This window comes from Anser brachyrhynchus (genome assembly GCF_964034855.1).
Source record: "Anser brachyrhynchus genome assembly, chromosome: 2".
Lineage (NCBI taxonomy): Eukaryota > Metazoa > Chordata > Aves > Anseriformes > Anatidae > Anser > Anser brachyrhynchus.
In genome coordinates this window covers 23,277,308-23,294,289 of record NC_137695.1, presented here as the reverse complement: position 1 = coordinate 23,294,289, position 16,982 = coordinate 23,277,308, and the positions used below count along the sequence as shown (strand labels likewise).

The 16,982-nt window shown below is 36.4% G+C and overlaps 1 protein-coding gene across 3 annotated transcripts in view; it reads right to left on the bottom strand.

Moving 5' to 3' along the window:
• RUNDC3B (RUN domain containing 3B) overlaps nt 1-16,982 on the bottom strand; it is a 53,167-nt gene that overhangs the window by 22,466 nt on the left and 13,719 nt on the right. For all 3 annotated transcript variants that reach the window (XR_013947493.1, XR_013947494.1, XM_080582493.1), the window contains exons 3-7: nt 15,619-15,752; nt 12,603-12,688; nt 8,470-8,559; nt 5,218-5,298; nt 3,825-3,993 (exon numbers count right to left, since the gene is read on the bottom strand). Coding sequence is in view for 1 of the 3 variants with exons in the window: in XM_080582493.1 (XP_080438619.1) it covers nt 3,825-3,993; nt 5,218-5,298; nt 8,470-8,559; nt 12,603-12,688; nt 15,619-15,752 (560 nt within the window). In the remaining 2 variants the exon portion in view is untranslated. The remainder of the gene's footprint in view (nt 1-3,824; nt 3,994-5,217; nt 5,299-8,469; nt 8,560-12,602; nt 12,689-15,618; nt 15,753-16,982) is intronic.

Genomic DNA, 16,982 nt, shown 5'->3' with positions numbered 1-16,982 from the left:
GTAAAGAGGACAGCATCCGACTTCTCAGCAGTATCTAGTGAAAACAAGACAGGCAGTGGGCACTAATTGAAAAGTGTGAAACTTCATTTAAACAGGAAAAAAAAAAAGTTTAAACGAACACTGAAATGTGTTGTCTAGACAGGCTTGGGATTCTCCATCGCTGAGATATTCATAGCCTGACTGAACAAGGCCCCAAGCAACTTGCTCATCTACTTTTCCTAGAGCAGTGGGGTTGGGCTAGACAATCTCCTGAGGTGCCTTCTGACCACAGCATCCAACTACTCTGTGATTCTTACATTATGTATAAATATAGGGTGGATAGAACTGCATGGGATAGGAATTTATTTTGGTTTCACTGCAAGTTCCAAGGAATCTTGAGAGCTTCTTAGAGTGCCTAGTTCTGTCCCATCAAGCATTACTGCTATTGTGACTTTTTAGCTACTCCCCAGAGCTCTAAGTAGTGCTTTGAAAGTACTTAATGATATGTTAGGACATAAGCAAATTTTCTGCCTCCCAGAAATGTCAAACATTTAAGAAAAAAGATTTTACATGAGAAACATCAGTATCAGTAACAAAATACTATGAACAGTAAATACCTGTTATCTATAGTGACATGCAGATGCATCATCCCACCAGTGAAAGTGTACAAAATTCCAGTATAAACAGTACACAAAGAATTTCTGAGTTTACTACACAAAAAGGAACAGCTTATACCATGCCAAAATAGGCAAAAGATAACTTGCAGATAACTAACAAATGTGTAAACAATGACTCATTAATCTGGACAAAGGACAACTTGGAAAAGACAATCTCTAGGGTGGCATTGAGAGGGCAGGAAGGAACTGACTGTTCGTAATTTTCTAGAACACAAGAGCTAGGCACCACGAAACGAAGCTACCAGGAACCAAATTCAAAAGACAGAAAAGGAGGTGGCTTTTCACACAACAGATGGCAGATATGCATAGCACTTTGCCAAAAAAAGAAAAAAAGGTTCGGATGCTAAAAACCTGCAAGAGGTCTAGGGGATATTTGACAAATATTTGGAAGAGGGACTCCTCATAGGTTATTAAACAGACATATAATATCAGCTTCAAGAAGTCCTTGAGTTGAAACAGGTTAGCCAACAGAGTACTAGAGGAAAAAACTGTGCATATATATTTGCTTTGTTTTTATTCTTCCCTCCACATCTACTTTGGGCAAGTACCCAAAATAGGATAGTAGGACAGACTGATCCTTGGTCTAAACCAGCACAGCACTGTTGATCCAATAAAGCAATGCTAGGATTTACCTTCCTAAAATAATATCTGATCCTATCCTACCACTCATACAATTCAGAGGATACAGGTACCTTTATCTTATCTGAAATCCAATCACTTGCCATATTGTGGCCCTAGTAAAAATGATTCACCTGTGGTATTAACAACTGTAGTACATATACTTAAGAATCCCAAATGGAATTTATGATTGTACGTGCAAAGTGAGCAGCGACAGAGGAAAAGAAGAATGTATCAGATTCACTATGCCAGTCACTAAAAATACACTATTCTCAACTTCGTCTTCTTGTCATAAACACTGAATTTTCTAACACAGAGATGTGAGAAAGGCCCTTTTGTTTAAAAGAAAACACTCTGCCTTTGATTAGTTGGTAGTAATTATTGCTACCCACTGCATTGTGAGCAACTTGATTATTTCTGCAACTTACTGCCACCAGAAGCGCCCTGAAAGGGAAAGAAAAGCTGTAACCACTTAACGGTCACTTATTCAAGTTACCATAGAACAGAAGTAGTATAGCTGAAGTGAAGAAAAATTTGGCAGGCAGATCCCAAATGAAGATTAGGCAATGAAAAAATTTTCTGTCTATGTGATTAAAAGTTATTTTGTTGTTACAGATCTCCCACAGGCACCCTAAACAATTAGGACAATTAAGAAAGTGTCAACAGCTGTCAGAGTCGCTATTGTTTTGAAAACTGCATTGCTTACCCCAAAATTTTCACAGTTGTAACATAAAGGTGACTTGAATTCACCACCACATTAGTTGACTGTGTTAGCTGGTAGTTCATTAAGGGAATGCTATGAAGAATAATGTAGCAATAATGGCTCAAAAATTCGAAATACGTAGTATCAGATTCGTGCCTAAGAACAGAGTTCCACAGAATAGAAATGCTTCTGGATCTTAGAGTCACGAATAAACCAAAACCTCCATTTGCTACTACAGCCACAGAAGGTATCTGTGCTTTGGTAAGAAGGAGAACTACTTTGTGATTCTGGCTAGCGCGTTTGGACACCATGTTTCAATGTCCTTTCTACAGATGTTTGTTACAACTTTGATAGGATATTCTCCATTCTTTGGACAAGTTAGATGTGCCCCCTTGCCCCTCCTTGCCCCCCCCCCCCCCAAAAAAAAACAAAACACCACCAAAAAAAAACCATCCAACTATTTTGTTCTTTTCAATGGGTCCTCAAAGCTAATGACACTCATTTAAACAAAATATTCTACAGTCTTCACGTGTTTGTGTGCACATGTGTTCAAACTGATCCTATGTTTTTGTCTGGAAACATGGATGAAATGCTGTCTTGGTTATGATCCTGAGCCTCATGGACTGTTGGGGTGGCGATAGCACACTAACCATGAATATTTTCTGACTTTGATCAGTGTTTACCACAGTTAATGCACTGAGTCGCAACTAACTGCTAGAAGATCCATTCTAGATGCTATCTGTCCCTTCACATCCCCCCCCATACAGTAGAAACTAGAAAGGCAGAGAGATAATCTTCTGATTCTAATTCCCTAAACTGAGGGAAATAATTACACCTCCAAGCATCTTTATGCAGTTTCAGCCTTTCATACGGTTTATTGTGTTGGGAGTTTCATGAAAGTCACGTTCTGATATTAGGAAAAATAATACTAAAATACTAATAAAGTTATTTTAAAGCATTAGCTATTTGTCTACCATTTTTCTTCTCTTCCATTTCTATTTTACTTGTCCCCTCTTTTCTTTTTCTGTGCACTATTTTTCAGTGTCTATGAAGTCTGCTCCTCTCTGCCATTAGCTAATACAGATCTCTGTAGTTTTAATATGCTATTACAATATACTGACAAGCATTTTGCTTTTAAAAATACTGAAATAATTAAAAGTTTGGACATACATTAGAATTTCCCTTCAACTTTGAGTCTTTTGAAGGTTAGAGGGAGAGCCTACCTTTGCTTTCTATGATGACATTCAATATGTCACATCAACTATTCCAATCAAAAACAAACTTACTTTCTTTCCTTTCCCATTCCAGCTTGAAGCAAGTCTTAAACTATATATATTTTCAAAACCTATCTCAGTATTACTGAGAAGATAGCTTTGCTTTTCATTCCTAGATAGATAACTTTGTTTACTGTTAGGCTAAATGTTAAAGTTTAACATTATTACCATCATAAAAGCCTTCAATTGGGAGTCTGTGTACAGCAATAAACAATGTGGAGTCATGTTCACTTCAAGTTTGCAACCTAACAGCTTCAGAGATATACTGTCCGTAACTCTGAGATTGGAAAAAGGAGATAAAGCTTCTACATTATACTCTGTAACCTGACTTCTGAATTACTTATTCTTCTTCTGTTCCCCCCTTCCCAAACTTCTCTTCCCTCTAATCGGAGAGCAAAGACACTTAGTGCAATTATTACTTCAGATATTCTGAGGATCATAAAATTGAAGACCACTTACATGAAGCTAAATAATATATAATATATTTTTTCTGCCTTTACTTAAATGGTATTTCACCAGTTGGTTGGTGACCATCTTTGGCTCTATCACCCCAACACAAAACTAATCTTTTACCTTCTGTTCCAATGCAAGCCGATACTTCTGTTCTACCCTTTTGCATTTGTTGTACCAACTGTTTTCATCCGTGAGGAAAGGAGGACCAATGTTCTCTGGAGTACTGCCTTCACTGCCACTACTGCCCAGTGTTCTTAGCTCTTCTTCATCACTGCTGATGCTGTCAGAACTGGAGGATCATATTTATTAGCCAAGTGAATACCTGTGTTTGTTAAGATGCAAATACAACTTGAAATTAAAGCACCGCAGCTCCTAAAGATATTTGAAGCTTTGTAAACCAGTAACAATGGGAATGTTGATAGAGGCTAAATCACCAAATACAACTTATGTTTCAAGCTCTCATTTATAAAGCCACCTAAAAAACATACTTGTCATCTTAGTCAAGTCTCAGCCAAGTCAAACAATTGTATGCAGGATACTCTCCTGGAATATAAAGGGTCAATGCACTACCATAAGCTACCTAAGTAAGTGGTGACTTAATCTTTTCTTCATAATTTTAGGGCAAACAGTATTATTTGAACATAAGTTGTATTTGTTTCTAAAAATGCAGAACAATAAAAAAATGGTTGTCATTATATTAAATAATGATAAATTTAAATGAGAGTTGTGGTTATAGTGAAGACCATGTGCCTGTTATTTCACAGAACATAAGTATGTCCCTAGATAGTACGCAGATTCAGCGTTAAAATATCTCCATATCATCCAGAATCAACATATGGCAGAATATTCAGACATCTGCCTCAAAGATGAGCATTTTAATTTATCCCAATACCTATCTGAAATCTTCCTTTATAACTATGCTTTCCACTACATCAACAGCATTTACTACTTGATTTTTTTTCCAGTAGTCAGATTCCTGCTACCCTATGATTTGCTGAAAAGTTTTAATAGGGTGTTAATATTTTATCAAATTATTTATTCTAAAGAGTAACAGAAGTTATTTGCTTCAGATGTGCATTTTGAAGATTTGTTTTTATCATGCACGATGCACATGTGAATCCACACATTAGACTTCATTTACAAGGTCAAGCAGAGAGCTCAACAATTTAAGCCTAAGCAATCTAATTAAGGACAAGCCACTGACCCTGCTCTTTTCTGGCTCAGATCATGGTCCATCGAAGCTTTTGCTCTATACTTCCATGCAATGAAAAGAAACTTTCATTGTATGGGCTCTACTTCCTTCTTCTGCAAATTCCATTACTGACGTGACATAAAAAATTCCTGATGTGATGTAATTCTGCTTTAACTGCACCATACAATTTGTCATTAATATGTTAATCACAGGTTTATATTTATATAAGGATATTATTTCGATTGTGAAATGAAAATTAAGAGGCCCAGTACAATGTAAAATTTTGACACTGACATTAAAAAAAAGCAGATTAAAAAGTACCTTTGGGTGAACTTTAGATAGGGTGTGTAATCTATGACAGCTGGAAAGTTGCCATCCAGTCCCTCCCCCTTCAGACAAAAACTAATAAAACAGAGAAACAATGGTAAGATCATTATCAAGAAAATTAAATGACAATGAAAATTCCATTTTACCAAAAAGAAATTTGATTTTTTTCTTCACTTTTTCATAATATGAAAGGCCTAAGAATTTAACAGTGAAATCCTGCTCAACTGAGCTAGACTGTTCAGCATTACAGGATAACAAAAAACCCAACAAACAGAAATCCCACAGAATCATGGAACAGATCAGGGTAAGTGGTATAGTCCCCATTTTAAAAATATTTGCTGTTATTCTGAGTATACAGATGGACTGTGAGGGAATAAGACAAAAAGGAAATTTAGCTGAAACAAGAGAAACAGAAGATCTGCATGTGAGTTTGGAATTATCAGTATTAAAGCTCGCTTAAAATGCTACCAGAATGCTTACGTAACCACTCTTCTAATTTTAAGTCAAAAAAAATCAGTTCTCAAAAATAGTTCAGACTTTCGCCTTTCAGTTACCTTCTGGTGTCGGGTTGCTGTAAGATGATGAACATTAATGAAATTAACATTCACAAAATGTTCTTATACTACTGTAGCTCTATAAAGCTCTCATCTGCACTGTATTCTTTTTGTACCAAATCTAAAAGATTGTATTTGAATCATATTTAATTATCGAAGAAGCGAGAAAATTAATTATGCTTCCACAAAGCCCATATTACACCCTCCTCCTTTCTTTGTCATCAAAAAACACATTCTGGCAAGACAGCTTTTGCTAGCTTAATTGAGAAGTGCCATTTTTGATAATGCGGTCACTTACGTGCTATTTGGGAATAACGTCTGAAAGGTTTTTATTTTCCAATAAAAGAAAAGAGGAAAAAAAAATAGACTCCGTCCTCACATGGGTTTTCCCCATCTCCACTCCTAAAGCGTTTTTCACAGTACACAGAGTCATAGAATGGTTTGGGCTGGAAGAGACCTTCAAGATCACCCAGTTCCAACCCCCTCGCACCAGACCAGGTTGCCCAAAGCCCCATCCAGCCTGGCCTTGAACACCTCCACGGATGGGGCATCCACAGCTTCTCTGGGCAGCCTGTGCCAGTACCTCACAGCCCAGTTCCACATAGATAAGCCAGACAGCATTTATAAGAGACTTCCTAAACTGAAAAAACAAACAAACAAACAAAAAAAATCCTCAAATGTAATATGCAAAGAATGGCCATAGCTTCTCAGCCATTTAAACCACAATATTATGAATTACACACGGCACTATAAATGTGCTCCTGTAGGTCTAGGTTCCTATTTTTCCCCAGAATATTTGTTAGCTCCTACAATCTGCACTGATAAATATGTCTCCAGCGAGAACCAGTCATTACTCTGAATACTATTAACAGATACCTACTAAATGTGCTCACACGAGATATCAGAGGATAAAAGAAGGATGAGCACACTCAGACAACTAGGCTTTCATACAAATACGCTGTACCGCTGAGGCTCAGGGGAGACAAGCACAGTCGATTCATTATTATTTATGGCAGGCTTTACATACTGCAGATCTAGTCTTGCTACACTTCTTATTCATGTATAGCTATACTCCTTCCAAGTATAACACTAACACAAAAACATTTTAATTTTACATATCGTAAACTTAAACTAATGAAATCTGCTAAAATTTGAATTTGCTGTACGCAAGGCCAGCTCTCTTATCATTCTGCAGCACACTTCTGTTCCCCCACAACATATGTTTGATGATGCAGTTAATCCAATCTAATGACTAAATGCTGGCAAGAGAAACTATCCTGGTTTTTTCACATACACACACCCTGTTTTGGCTTTGTGTTGTTGTGGTTATTTTTGGCCTTTTAAACCCCAACCAGACATCCCCTTCTCCTCCTTACTGTGGTATTGGCACTTATCTGATTCTATGATGAGCTAGTTCAGCCAGCAAGGCCTGATTTTTTTTTTCCACTTTAGCATCCACTTTCAGTTCCATAGACAGCTGAGCTAAAGGCTCACTGCCACCAGAAAGAAAAGACATTTCTCAATCCCTTTTTTATTTCTCTACTTCAAGCTTTATGGTCCCATCATCTCTGCCACTAAAAGGATGCGTTGTGAATCGAACCAGCTGACAACAAAAAGCTACCCTGTCTTACTTGCTATGTTTGTACTCTACCAAATTAAGCTGGTTCACAGAGGGGCCCAACAAACCCCTAAGCTGGTATAAGGATACACAGGCAGGAATACATCTCTACAGGCCTTTTAGCTGTAGAGTCAATCACTCAGTGCACCCAGTGATACTATACATTATTTTCTGCTAGTTTATCTCTTAAACTGATTTGTGACAAGGATCAGTGCTGCTGGAGGGTAAAAATTAACATCGTACTGCCAAGAAACTAAAACTACCCTTTTCCCTATGCCAAATTATGAAACCTTCTCCTAGCGGCTCTTGTTGTGTCTGTGTGGACCCAACCAAACACATTAACATGGCTTTACACCAGTCAGGTTAGAACTTCTCATAGGCACTCTAGTGTTTTTACCTTACATATCAGGCTCATATTATCGTGACTTTTTTTTTCTTCCCCTCCCCTTTTTTTTTTTAAATCATTATCATCTAGTGTGTGCTTGCACCTTCCTTACTCCCCCCCCCCCCCCCCCCCCCCAAAAAAAAAGTTAATTGTATAACAAAGCACACAAAAATCTAGCTAGATTGCAAAGGTAAATCAGGTAATCTGATGACATTTGTATTGTAATTAACTGCACTCAAACTGCAAATTAAACAGTGTTAAAGCAAGTTAAGCTTTTAAAATCTAGAAGTGCTAAAGATGCTACACCCTCTATATATGCAATTACAATGCTATCATTCAATACCAGTGCACAATCACGTACTTAATCTCACTGTTTTCTTTATGTCTTAAAAATAAAAGATTCAGTTGTCTGTAAGCTTCACTTAGTAGATTTGATATATCTTCTGTAATTACACTTCTGATTGCTTTCAGGATTTTGATAACTGAAAGAAAGACCATGCAATCATTCAACTATATAAGCTACGCCATAATTTAGTTCTTAACCAGAAGAGCCATTCATGATCTTTTTCTCTCCCTCCTCCTTAGTTTGGTCTCAAATTATCAAGGGAATCTAACAATGTTTTCTATAATGCATCGATTTATAAGTACTTTCTATGAGCATTCTATTACAAAGCACACGAATACAATACCTGAAATCAATTGCATTGAGTCCCAGCAGCATGCCAGCAAGCATATTTGCTTCCTCACCAAGAACAATTGCTCCATCCTCATAAAATCTCCTTCAAGAAAAAAGAAATTACTTCTATTAACACCATTTTGTCTCAAATAATGATGGTATTCATAGTTAACAGAGAACTGAGAAATCCAGTTTAAATAAAAACAACCCATGTTGTTAAATAAAAACAACCCTAGGGGCACTCATATTTCATTTCAAATAAAGCAAACAAATGGACTGAATAACATGGAACACCATAATCTTAGAGTACCTAACAATAGAGACAGAACTAAAAAGAATTTGTAATATTAGGCCTAAGAAATGGTAGATGGACAAAACGCAAAGCAAATGAAGACAATCTTTATTGCTGAAAGAAGTCGCACTGTGTACATTCAAAAAAAGGATTTCATGGTAACAACAACAATAAAAAGTTCTAATTATTTTAATTTTCTCCTCACAGCTATCAAAGAAGCTACTTTCAGACAGAAATGTTCCATGTGCAGAGCACTGCAGAACAAGACCTACCGCTGCCATGCATGTCTTTGTGATAACAACTTGTAAATGTATAAAAAAGGCATTTGATCTGTTTAGCAAAGTAACGCACAAATTTGACTTCCTTTTTAAAAGATTCTTCGTAGCAGCAGAGGAAGAAAGGTCAGCGAATAGCTGTACATTACACCTGAAAAAAGGGGAAGTGCGTGTTGTTCAGCGCTAAATGCAAGGATGAGAGGTCACTTACCTGAAACTGAGATGCACTGTCCACCTATACATTCTGGCAATCAGTGATTGCAAACAGGTGCCAGGTTATTGATGACAACCTATCTTTCAGACAAATAATGGTAGCAACACTGCCCTACTAAAAGCTCCATCTGTTTAAGAACTGCATGAAAGCAACCAAATGGCTCAGCAATAGCTCAAGTTGGTCGTATGGCAAACATCCAGAAAAGACATTTGGGGGCACAGCTCCAAAATGTTTGGACTTCATTTTAAATGCACACAGCCAGAATTCCCATTTTTGTGGTTTCATAGCAGGCATCCATTTGCAGCATGGAAACAAGATGTCCAAGAACATGGATGTTTACAGTGGAAGCAAGAAATCTGAGAGACCTCCTCTGGGAAGATAACTCCAGTTTCAGGACTGTCATCTGTATGATGTACAGACTCAGTAACCTAACCCTTGACTTCAGGAAACATAACAGGAGGCTAAACTGGCAACTAGTTGAGACAGAATACTGTGCTAGATGGACTTCACAATCCACCTCTTAATTCATGAGTTAGAAACAATGCTCCCAGTACAAGCGACTACAAACCTTTTCACTGCCACTTATAAAAATCACTGCCAGGTACTGCTCTGTACTGTGCTCACTGTATCTTGTAAAATGGTACCCGGGAAGCACTCACACACAAAAAAAGACATGGCATACTTAAAACAACAAGATGCAGATGTTAGCTTTACAGTTTCTTAAATCAGCAACAGTAATCCAGCCAAAACTTAAAGCCCCCTTAGAAAACTCACAGATCTTTGCTCACTGTTACAGTTGGCATCTCACAACAGAAAACACAGTCTGCTTTAACGTAAGACTTTCTGTTGACCAATTTGTTAGAAAAATAATTGTGTACCCATGCTTAGTCTAACCCTGTACCAAGTGTAAAATGAAGACCCTACATTAATAATGAGCTGCTTCATTAAAGGACTAGGCCTAAAATCACATAGCCAAGCAAAACAGCAGGATTCTAATAGAGCTAGCAGTATGATAGATTTATCTTACTCTACATACACACACGAAATATGTATAGTGTATATATATATATATGTAGTTATTAAATATACACATAGCACAATAAATAACTTAAAATGTTAAATAAATTGTGCAAAGCATCACCAGAAAAAATCAGGCCGCTTATTAGGTATCTGAAACGACACGTGGTAAGGTGAGTGTGCCCATTATTGCTAGTGGATCTGAAATCCACATCACCAAGACCTGAAAGTGTAATTACTAATTCTATTGGACATATTTTCAATAATACTTCAAAACAAAATCTGCACTTATTACATTTGGATTGCAAGAAAGATGGTTTCCTAAATCTATACCATTGAAAGAACATTCAAATATATGCAATATCAACATGTTCATATAAATTAATTTGAAACTCCTAATAAAATAAGATCACTCTTATCCACTAGCAAACAAACTGCACTAGCAAACAGGCACAAAGAATGTACTACTTAACTATATAGTTTGTGACCCTCCTCTTCCTCCTCATCTCCCCCTCAAAAACCCAAGTGACTCTTCAGTTTGAGGCCACACGAGTAACTTTCTTTACCAGAAATCTTTGCGTTATCAGCTTCTTGTCTACTGCAAATGCAAGCAGATCTGGATAAAATAAAGATGACAGGACTGGAAACTTTCATAAAATGGGATGTTTACCTAGCTGTGTTTCAAAGTCATCTTAATATTGGCAAAACATATTGAGATCTGTGGGAAAATAGTACTATAAGCAGAAATAACATTCTAAATTAACAGAAGTCCTTACAGAAAAAAAATTCTTGTTAAGTAATCCTTTCAGTTTGTCTAAAACTGAGTTCAACATAAAGTACTACAACACGGGCAAGACTTACATCACAAATCTATTAGACACCCTTGTTACAAGTATCATATAATAAAACAATACACTCTCTAGTACCAGTCCAAACCTGTGAGAACATTTTCTATTGCAAAACATATTCTTGTCCATAACAGCTTTTACCATCAAATGGTACAGAAAAAAATTGCTACATATTTTTCATATTACATCAAGAATCCAACCTAAGCCTGATCTCTAGTTCTGTTCTGTATTTCTCAAAAGTTTCCTGGAATTCTCCTTTCTTCTCCAAGGAAAGTTTCTCTGAGTCTAAAAAATGTCTCTACAGCTTTCTGTCAACATTATTTAATTTCGAAAGAAACATAATTGTCCCTCTGTGCTTGGCTCTGGTGAGGCCACACCTTGAATACCATGTTCGGGTTTGGGCCCCTCACTACAAGAAGGACATTGAGGTGCTGGAGTGTGTCCAGAGAAGGGCAATTAAGCTGGTGAAGAGTCTAGAGAACAAGTCTTATAAGGAACAGCTGAGGGTGCCGGGGTTATTTAGCCTGGAAAAAAAAGGAGGCTCAGGAGATAACGTCAGGGAGACCTTATCGTGCTCTACAATTACCTCAAAGGAGGCTATAGTGAGGTGGGGATTTGTCTCTTCTCCCATGCACCAAGTGGACAAGAGGAAATGGCTTTAAGTTGTGCCAGGGGAGGTTTAGGTTGGATGTTAGGAAAAATTTCTTCACTGAGAGGGTTGTGAAGTATTGGAGCAGGCTGCGCAGGGAAGTAGTTGAGTCACCATTCCTGGAGGCATTCAAAAAACATGTAGGTGTAGAGCTCATCGACATAGCTTAATGGTGGACTTGGCAGTGCTAGGTTAAAGATTGGACCAGATGATCTTAGAGGTCTTTTCTAACTTAAATGATTCTATAACATCTTCATGTGCAAGGACATGCACCTGGGTTGGGGCAATCCCAAACATCAGTACAGACTGGAAACAAGAGAAACATGGACCTATTAGATCAGTCTAGAGGAAGATCACGTCCAGAGGAAGGCTGCCCAGAAAAGTTCTGGTTGCCCCAACCCTGGAAGTATTCAAGGCCAGGTTGGATTGGGCTTTAGGCAGACTGATTTAACGGGAGGGGTCCCTGCCCATGGCACAGGGGGTTGGAATTAGATGACCTTTAAGGTCCCTTACAACACAAACTATTCTACAGCTTTATGATTCGATCCCTAACAGGCTACAATTTCAGAATTAGTTTCTTCTTTAGAGAAGTTTTCTTCTCTTTTGACAATTGAAGAATTCCAGACAAATTTCCACATTTTTTAAATCACAAAGGAATTTGCAATTTTTGCAGTTTTACCCATGCTAAAATCTTATCAATTGATGCAAAGTCCAGATATCTTTTACTAGGTTACATCTATTCAACTAGTGACATCCTTTCCCACACAAATCAAGTAGAATATTCACTTCGAAACCCAAGTCCCTCACTTCAGCAACAATTGCTAAAATACTGCAAAATTAGTCTTAGAGACCTGGTTGTTTTGAAGTCTCTCAGAGCTGTGGAAATATATTCAGACAAATGTTTTTCCATAAGTGCTACTCTGATCCAGGCTCGACCCTGCAAGAAAAAAAAAAAAAGAATGAAATTGATTTACTTGGATGACACTATCATGATTTTCAAAATTACTACTAAACAGAAATTGTTGCTCTTCATTAGAGTAATAATGAAAACAAAAAAAAAAATGTATTCTTACAAATAGACATCATGAAACCAAAATTTGAAGGGGAAAAAAAAGTTTTGCTTAAATTGTGTACTTTTTAAATTTTCTTTTTCAAAATTTCAAGTGCATAGGTGGTAGCAGACCAGGGCAGAAAGCTTTTTGTTTTGAAGACCGTGGTATTAGAAGCATCCTATCAGTTCCACTGTAAAGCAGCAGTAACCCAAGTGAAGGTGATTTAAGTAAGAACTAACTCACTGCATTCATTCAAATATTTGTGGGATCAATTAAAAAAATAGAGACTTCATAACTCAGTAACATATTTTTATATCATCTAATTTGCATAAATTATATTTTTCTCAATAGAGACATCATTATAGAAGGTGCACATAATATAAAGGAATGGACAAAACAAACCCAAGAGGCCTAAAAAACTTGTAATCCAAAAGCAAAACTTAATTCAAAGAAGTTTCAATTCAACGAACAGCAGCTATAAAAATAAATTTGAATGCTGCACTATGTTTATAGCTAGCAGATCTAGTGGACAGGATTACAGTTTACAAGACATTTCTAATGTCTGCCTCAGTCCTGTTTGTTAATTTGCGAACACTGGGAATGTTTCCTGTAGCCCCTATAAACCTACAAATAGTTAAAGTAACCTTTCTATTTAATACATTTGGTGCTTATTGACATCTAGCTGAATATCACTATAAGCATTCCACCAAAACCACCTGTATTAGATTACAATCCTACTTGCAGTTTATATAGACGTAGATCAAATTAAATTTCTAATGAGATAGGCAGACGCTAAATAGCAAATATATAGTACTTTATAAATACCAGCAACACAGCAAAAGCTTTAGTCAATTACACTAAAATTAAAAGGATGTTTCCCTGGATAGCTGCCTTTATGTTGCAGCTATTTAGAACACACACAGTCGAGCCCTGATGATTCTGCTTAGCCAACCACGAGCCTACACAGCTGCAGTGAAAGCAGTGCTAGCTGGCATGGGCAAACACATACTAACAGCTCCCAGACTGAAGCAGAAACACCTCTGGACCACAGGTAAAACTGATGCATGCCACTAGTACCTGTGTCAACATGCCTTCAGCCTTTTCAGATATGGACATCCAAAATTCTTCCCACACACACCTTTAAAAATTTAACGCTGCTCTCCACACTCGTTGCATAAATTAGCTTTTTTGTTGTTTATTATTTGGCATGGAGTTTTCCACAGTGTACAAGAAAAGTTTAATTTATGTGTAAGAATATTTCAGAAAGTAGCTTTGCATCTTATTATCTACTGAATTTAAATATCTGTAATTTACGGGATTAAATTTTGGAATTCAGAAAAACTTTTAAAATAAATCTCAAATATAGGCTATATAATCATCAGATTCTAGGATGTGAATCACTCCAGAAAATGTCTGGAGATAAGTTTTCCAAATTATCTGAATTTCTGGATCTCGACATAAACTGCCTGATTTAATCAATTTAATCAACTCCAGGGAACTGAGTGCTAGGAATAGGACATAGTATTCAAGGTAGGAAAGCCAGTCAATAGCTTTTTGTCATAGGAGCTCTAGCATTTCAAAAATTCTTCAGACAAATTACAGATATAAATATATAGATATTATTTTAATGTATAAAATTTAAAACTGAGTCTATACAAAAGAAGAGAGTAGCAACAGACATAGTAAATAAGCTGTTCCACGACAGTATGGATCATCAGAGTAGCTGAAGATCTACTAGATTCATGGGGCTGTTTGATCTAAGCATCATCATCTTTCATTTATGGAAGTTGTGGTTCTGTAACTAACTCTAACTTGAAATGCGTTAACCACCATCACACCCCTGAAAAAAAAATTTATACACCACAAAGTTTTTGTGAACAATCTAGAGTACAATCAAAATCTGGAACTAAAATATTTTAAAAACAGACATGAAACACAGTTTGGATACCTGTTAAAACAACTACTTCCAGTAAAGTTAGGAAAAAAAAAAACACATTAAACTTGTACATCCTTTTCATACTACTTGTACTTCAGCCTTGCTTGGTAAAGACAGAAATGCAAGCTACTGAAAAGCATCTCAATCTACTAAAAATACCCATCATCTCTGTCCAACAACAAACAACATTTATTCAAGATGTTGACCTATGCCATCTCAGCTACTAAGATTTACTGAGAGGACATTTGGTTCACATGTATATGAACATACTACATTGTTAATTCCTTAATAATTTTATGGTACCTAAAATCAGAAATTATGATGTCATTTACATACAGATCCTTTAAAATGCTGGATCTTTATTACCAAATAAATTTGAACCCATTTAAGTCTTCCTACACAGTCACACAAAAAACCCTCAAGAGCTGAACCCACTTTTTCTATTAGTGCATAAACTGCGTACAAAGTAAAATGATATTTATGTTAGGAAAAAAAAATCTACAATTTTAAACTATATTTTGTTTATGCCCACATGAACTTAATTTCTCTCAACAGAACGCATTTTCCAAAAAATGGCGTAAGCTAAAAAATACGAAGGCAATAATTTTATGATACAACATACTTAATGAATCCAGAATTTGAGATTTATTCTACTGTATAACATAAATTTAAAAGGAAACACATTCAGATCAAAGATTTTTTTTCTTTCTTTTAAATAAATATTTACTAGGTAGATATCAAAAATAATTATTTCAAACAATGAAAAATGTAATAGGGCAAGTTTAGTCATATGTTTTTTTTCTGGGTACAGAAGTGTCAGCTACCTTTACATAGAAGAAAGAGTAATATAAAAGTCAATTTGGCTTTTTTCTCCCCTACCTTAGCTCTAGAAGAACCGACATTCTCCATGTTCTCAATACTGCAGATGCAATTGTGAGAGACTTTTCGGCAAGCTACTCGAATGTAGTCCCAAAAACTACGAGGACTTTCATAGCCGAACCAGGTGATTTGACCTTAAATCAAAATACAAGATATGTAAAGATTTATGAACCTCCCTCCCTGCTTATTGGAGATGAGTATAATTAAAATACCTCCCTGTGCTTCCTACACAATGCCTGCAGTGACGGTATTTTATACCAGCAAGTCCACAAATTCCTGAAAACCGTCTGCACAGGTGGAAAAAGCAACTTGCATTATGCAGCTCACTAATTTGAAAACGATGTGAAAGAAGTTTGGGATTTTTGTGTACATGCTTGTATTTTGTTGTTTTTTTTCCTTGTTAGTATGCTATAGTAATTCTCAGAGTACTACATGGGACTCTTTAGTCACACCAGAGCACACACTGTTGTGACTCAAAAATACGATGCAAGAAGTAAAGAGCATTTTGTTCTTTACATACACACAGATACACACAAAAAATGACCGGTCTTTGCTGTTGTGCTGTTATCTTTATTTTAGGAGCAAAGTTGAAATTTTTCATAATGTGCTTTCAGAGAAGGAGAAATAGATTAATGACCAAAAAAGTTTTGCATTCACAATTTACTTTTAGAGTACACACAGAATACTCCTTGGGAAGTTAACCAAAATGAATTCAGCAAATCAACATCTCTTCCGGATCGTTAATTAAAACCATTCATTATTATATTTTTTTTTCAGCTTGGGATGTGTTACCATTAGAAAACTACCGCACACAAAATAAATTTCATTGCAGAGGCAACAGTGAAACCTCATTTTCCAAACTTAACAGCACACAGTTGCAAAGAAATATGTAAAAAAAAGTAAGATGAATATTGCCCTCTGGTGACTGCCATTATTACATACATACAAAACCTTTTCTCTGTATAAAATAAGATCTTATTTTTAAGCTAATTTTATTTCATGCCTTGAGTTGTACTTCTGAAGCTTTACTAGTTTATCAGAAAGACTGGTAGTTCTTTTGCTTGTTAGAAAGCTCAGATTTCAAGAAAGAATACATTAGACCGATACTGTAAATCATACACGCTGAAAATAAAATGCCAGAAGAAATGCCAAGGATATCTCCATCTAGTGTGACTTGTCTTTGCTTTAAGTATAGCTGGAGTAGTGTCAAAGATCTGCCCCCTGTGATTCTAAGAAATTCAAGTGTTTTGCTTTTGCTTCCCCCCTGAGGGTGCAGGCAACTTGACTGTGTGGCCCATCTGCTTACTTTGCCACATGGATTTATTTGATAAATACAAAGCTTGATAAAGAACTTAAAAAAAAAA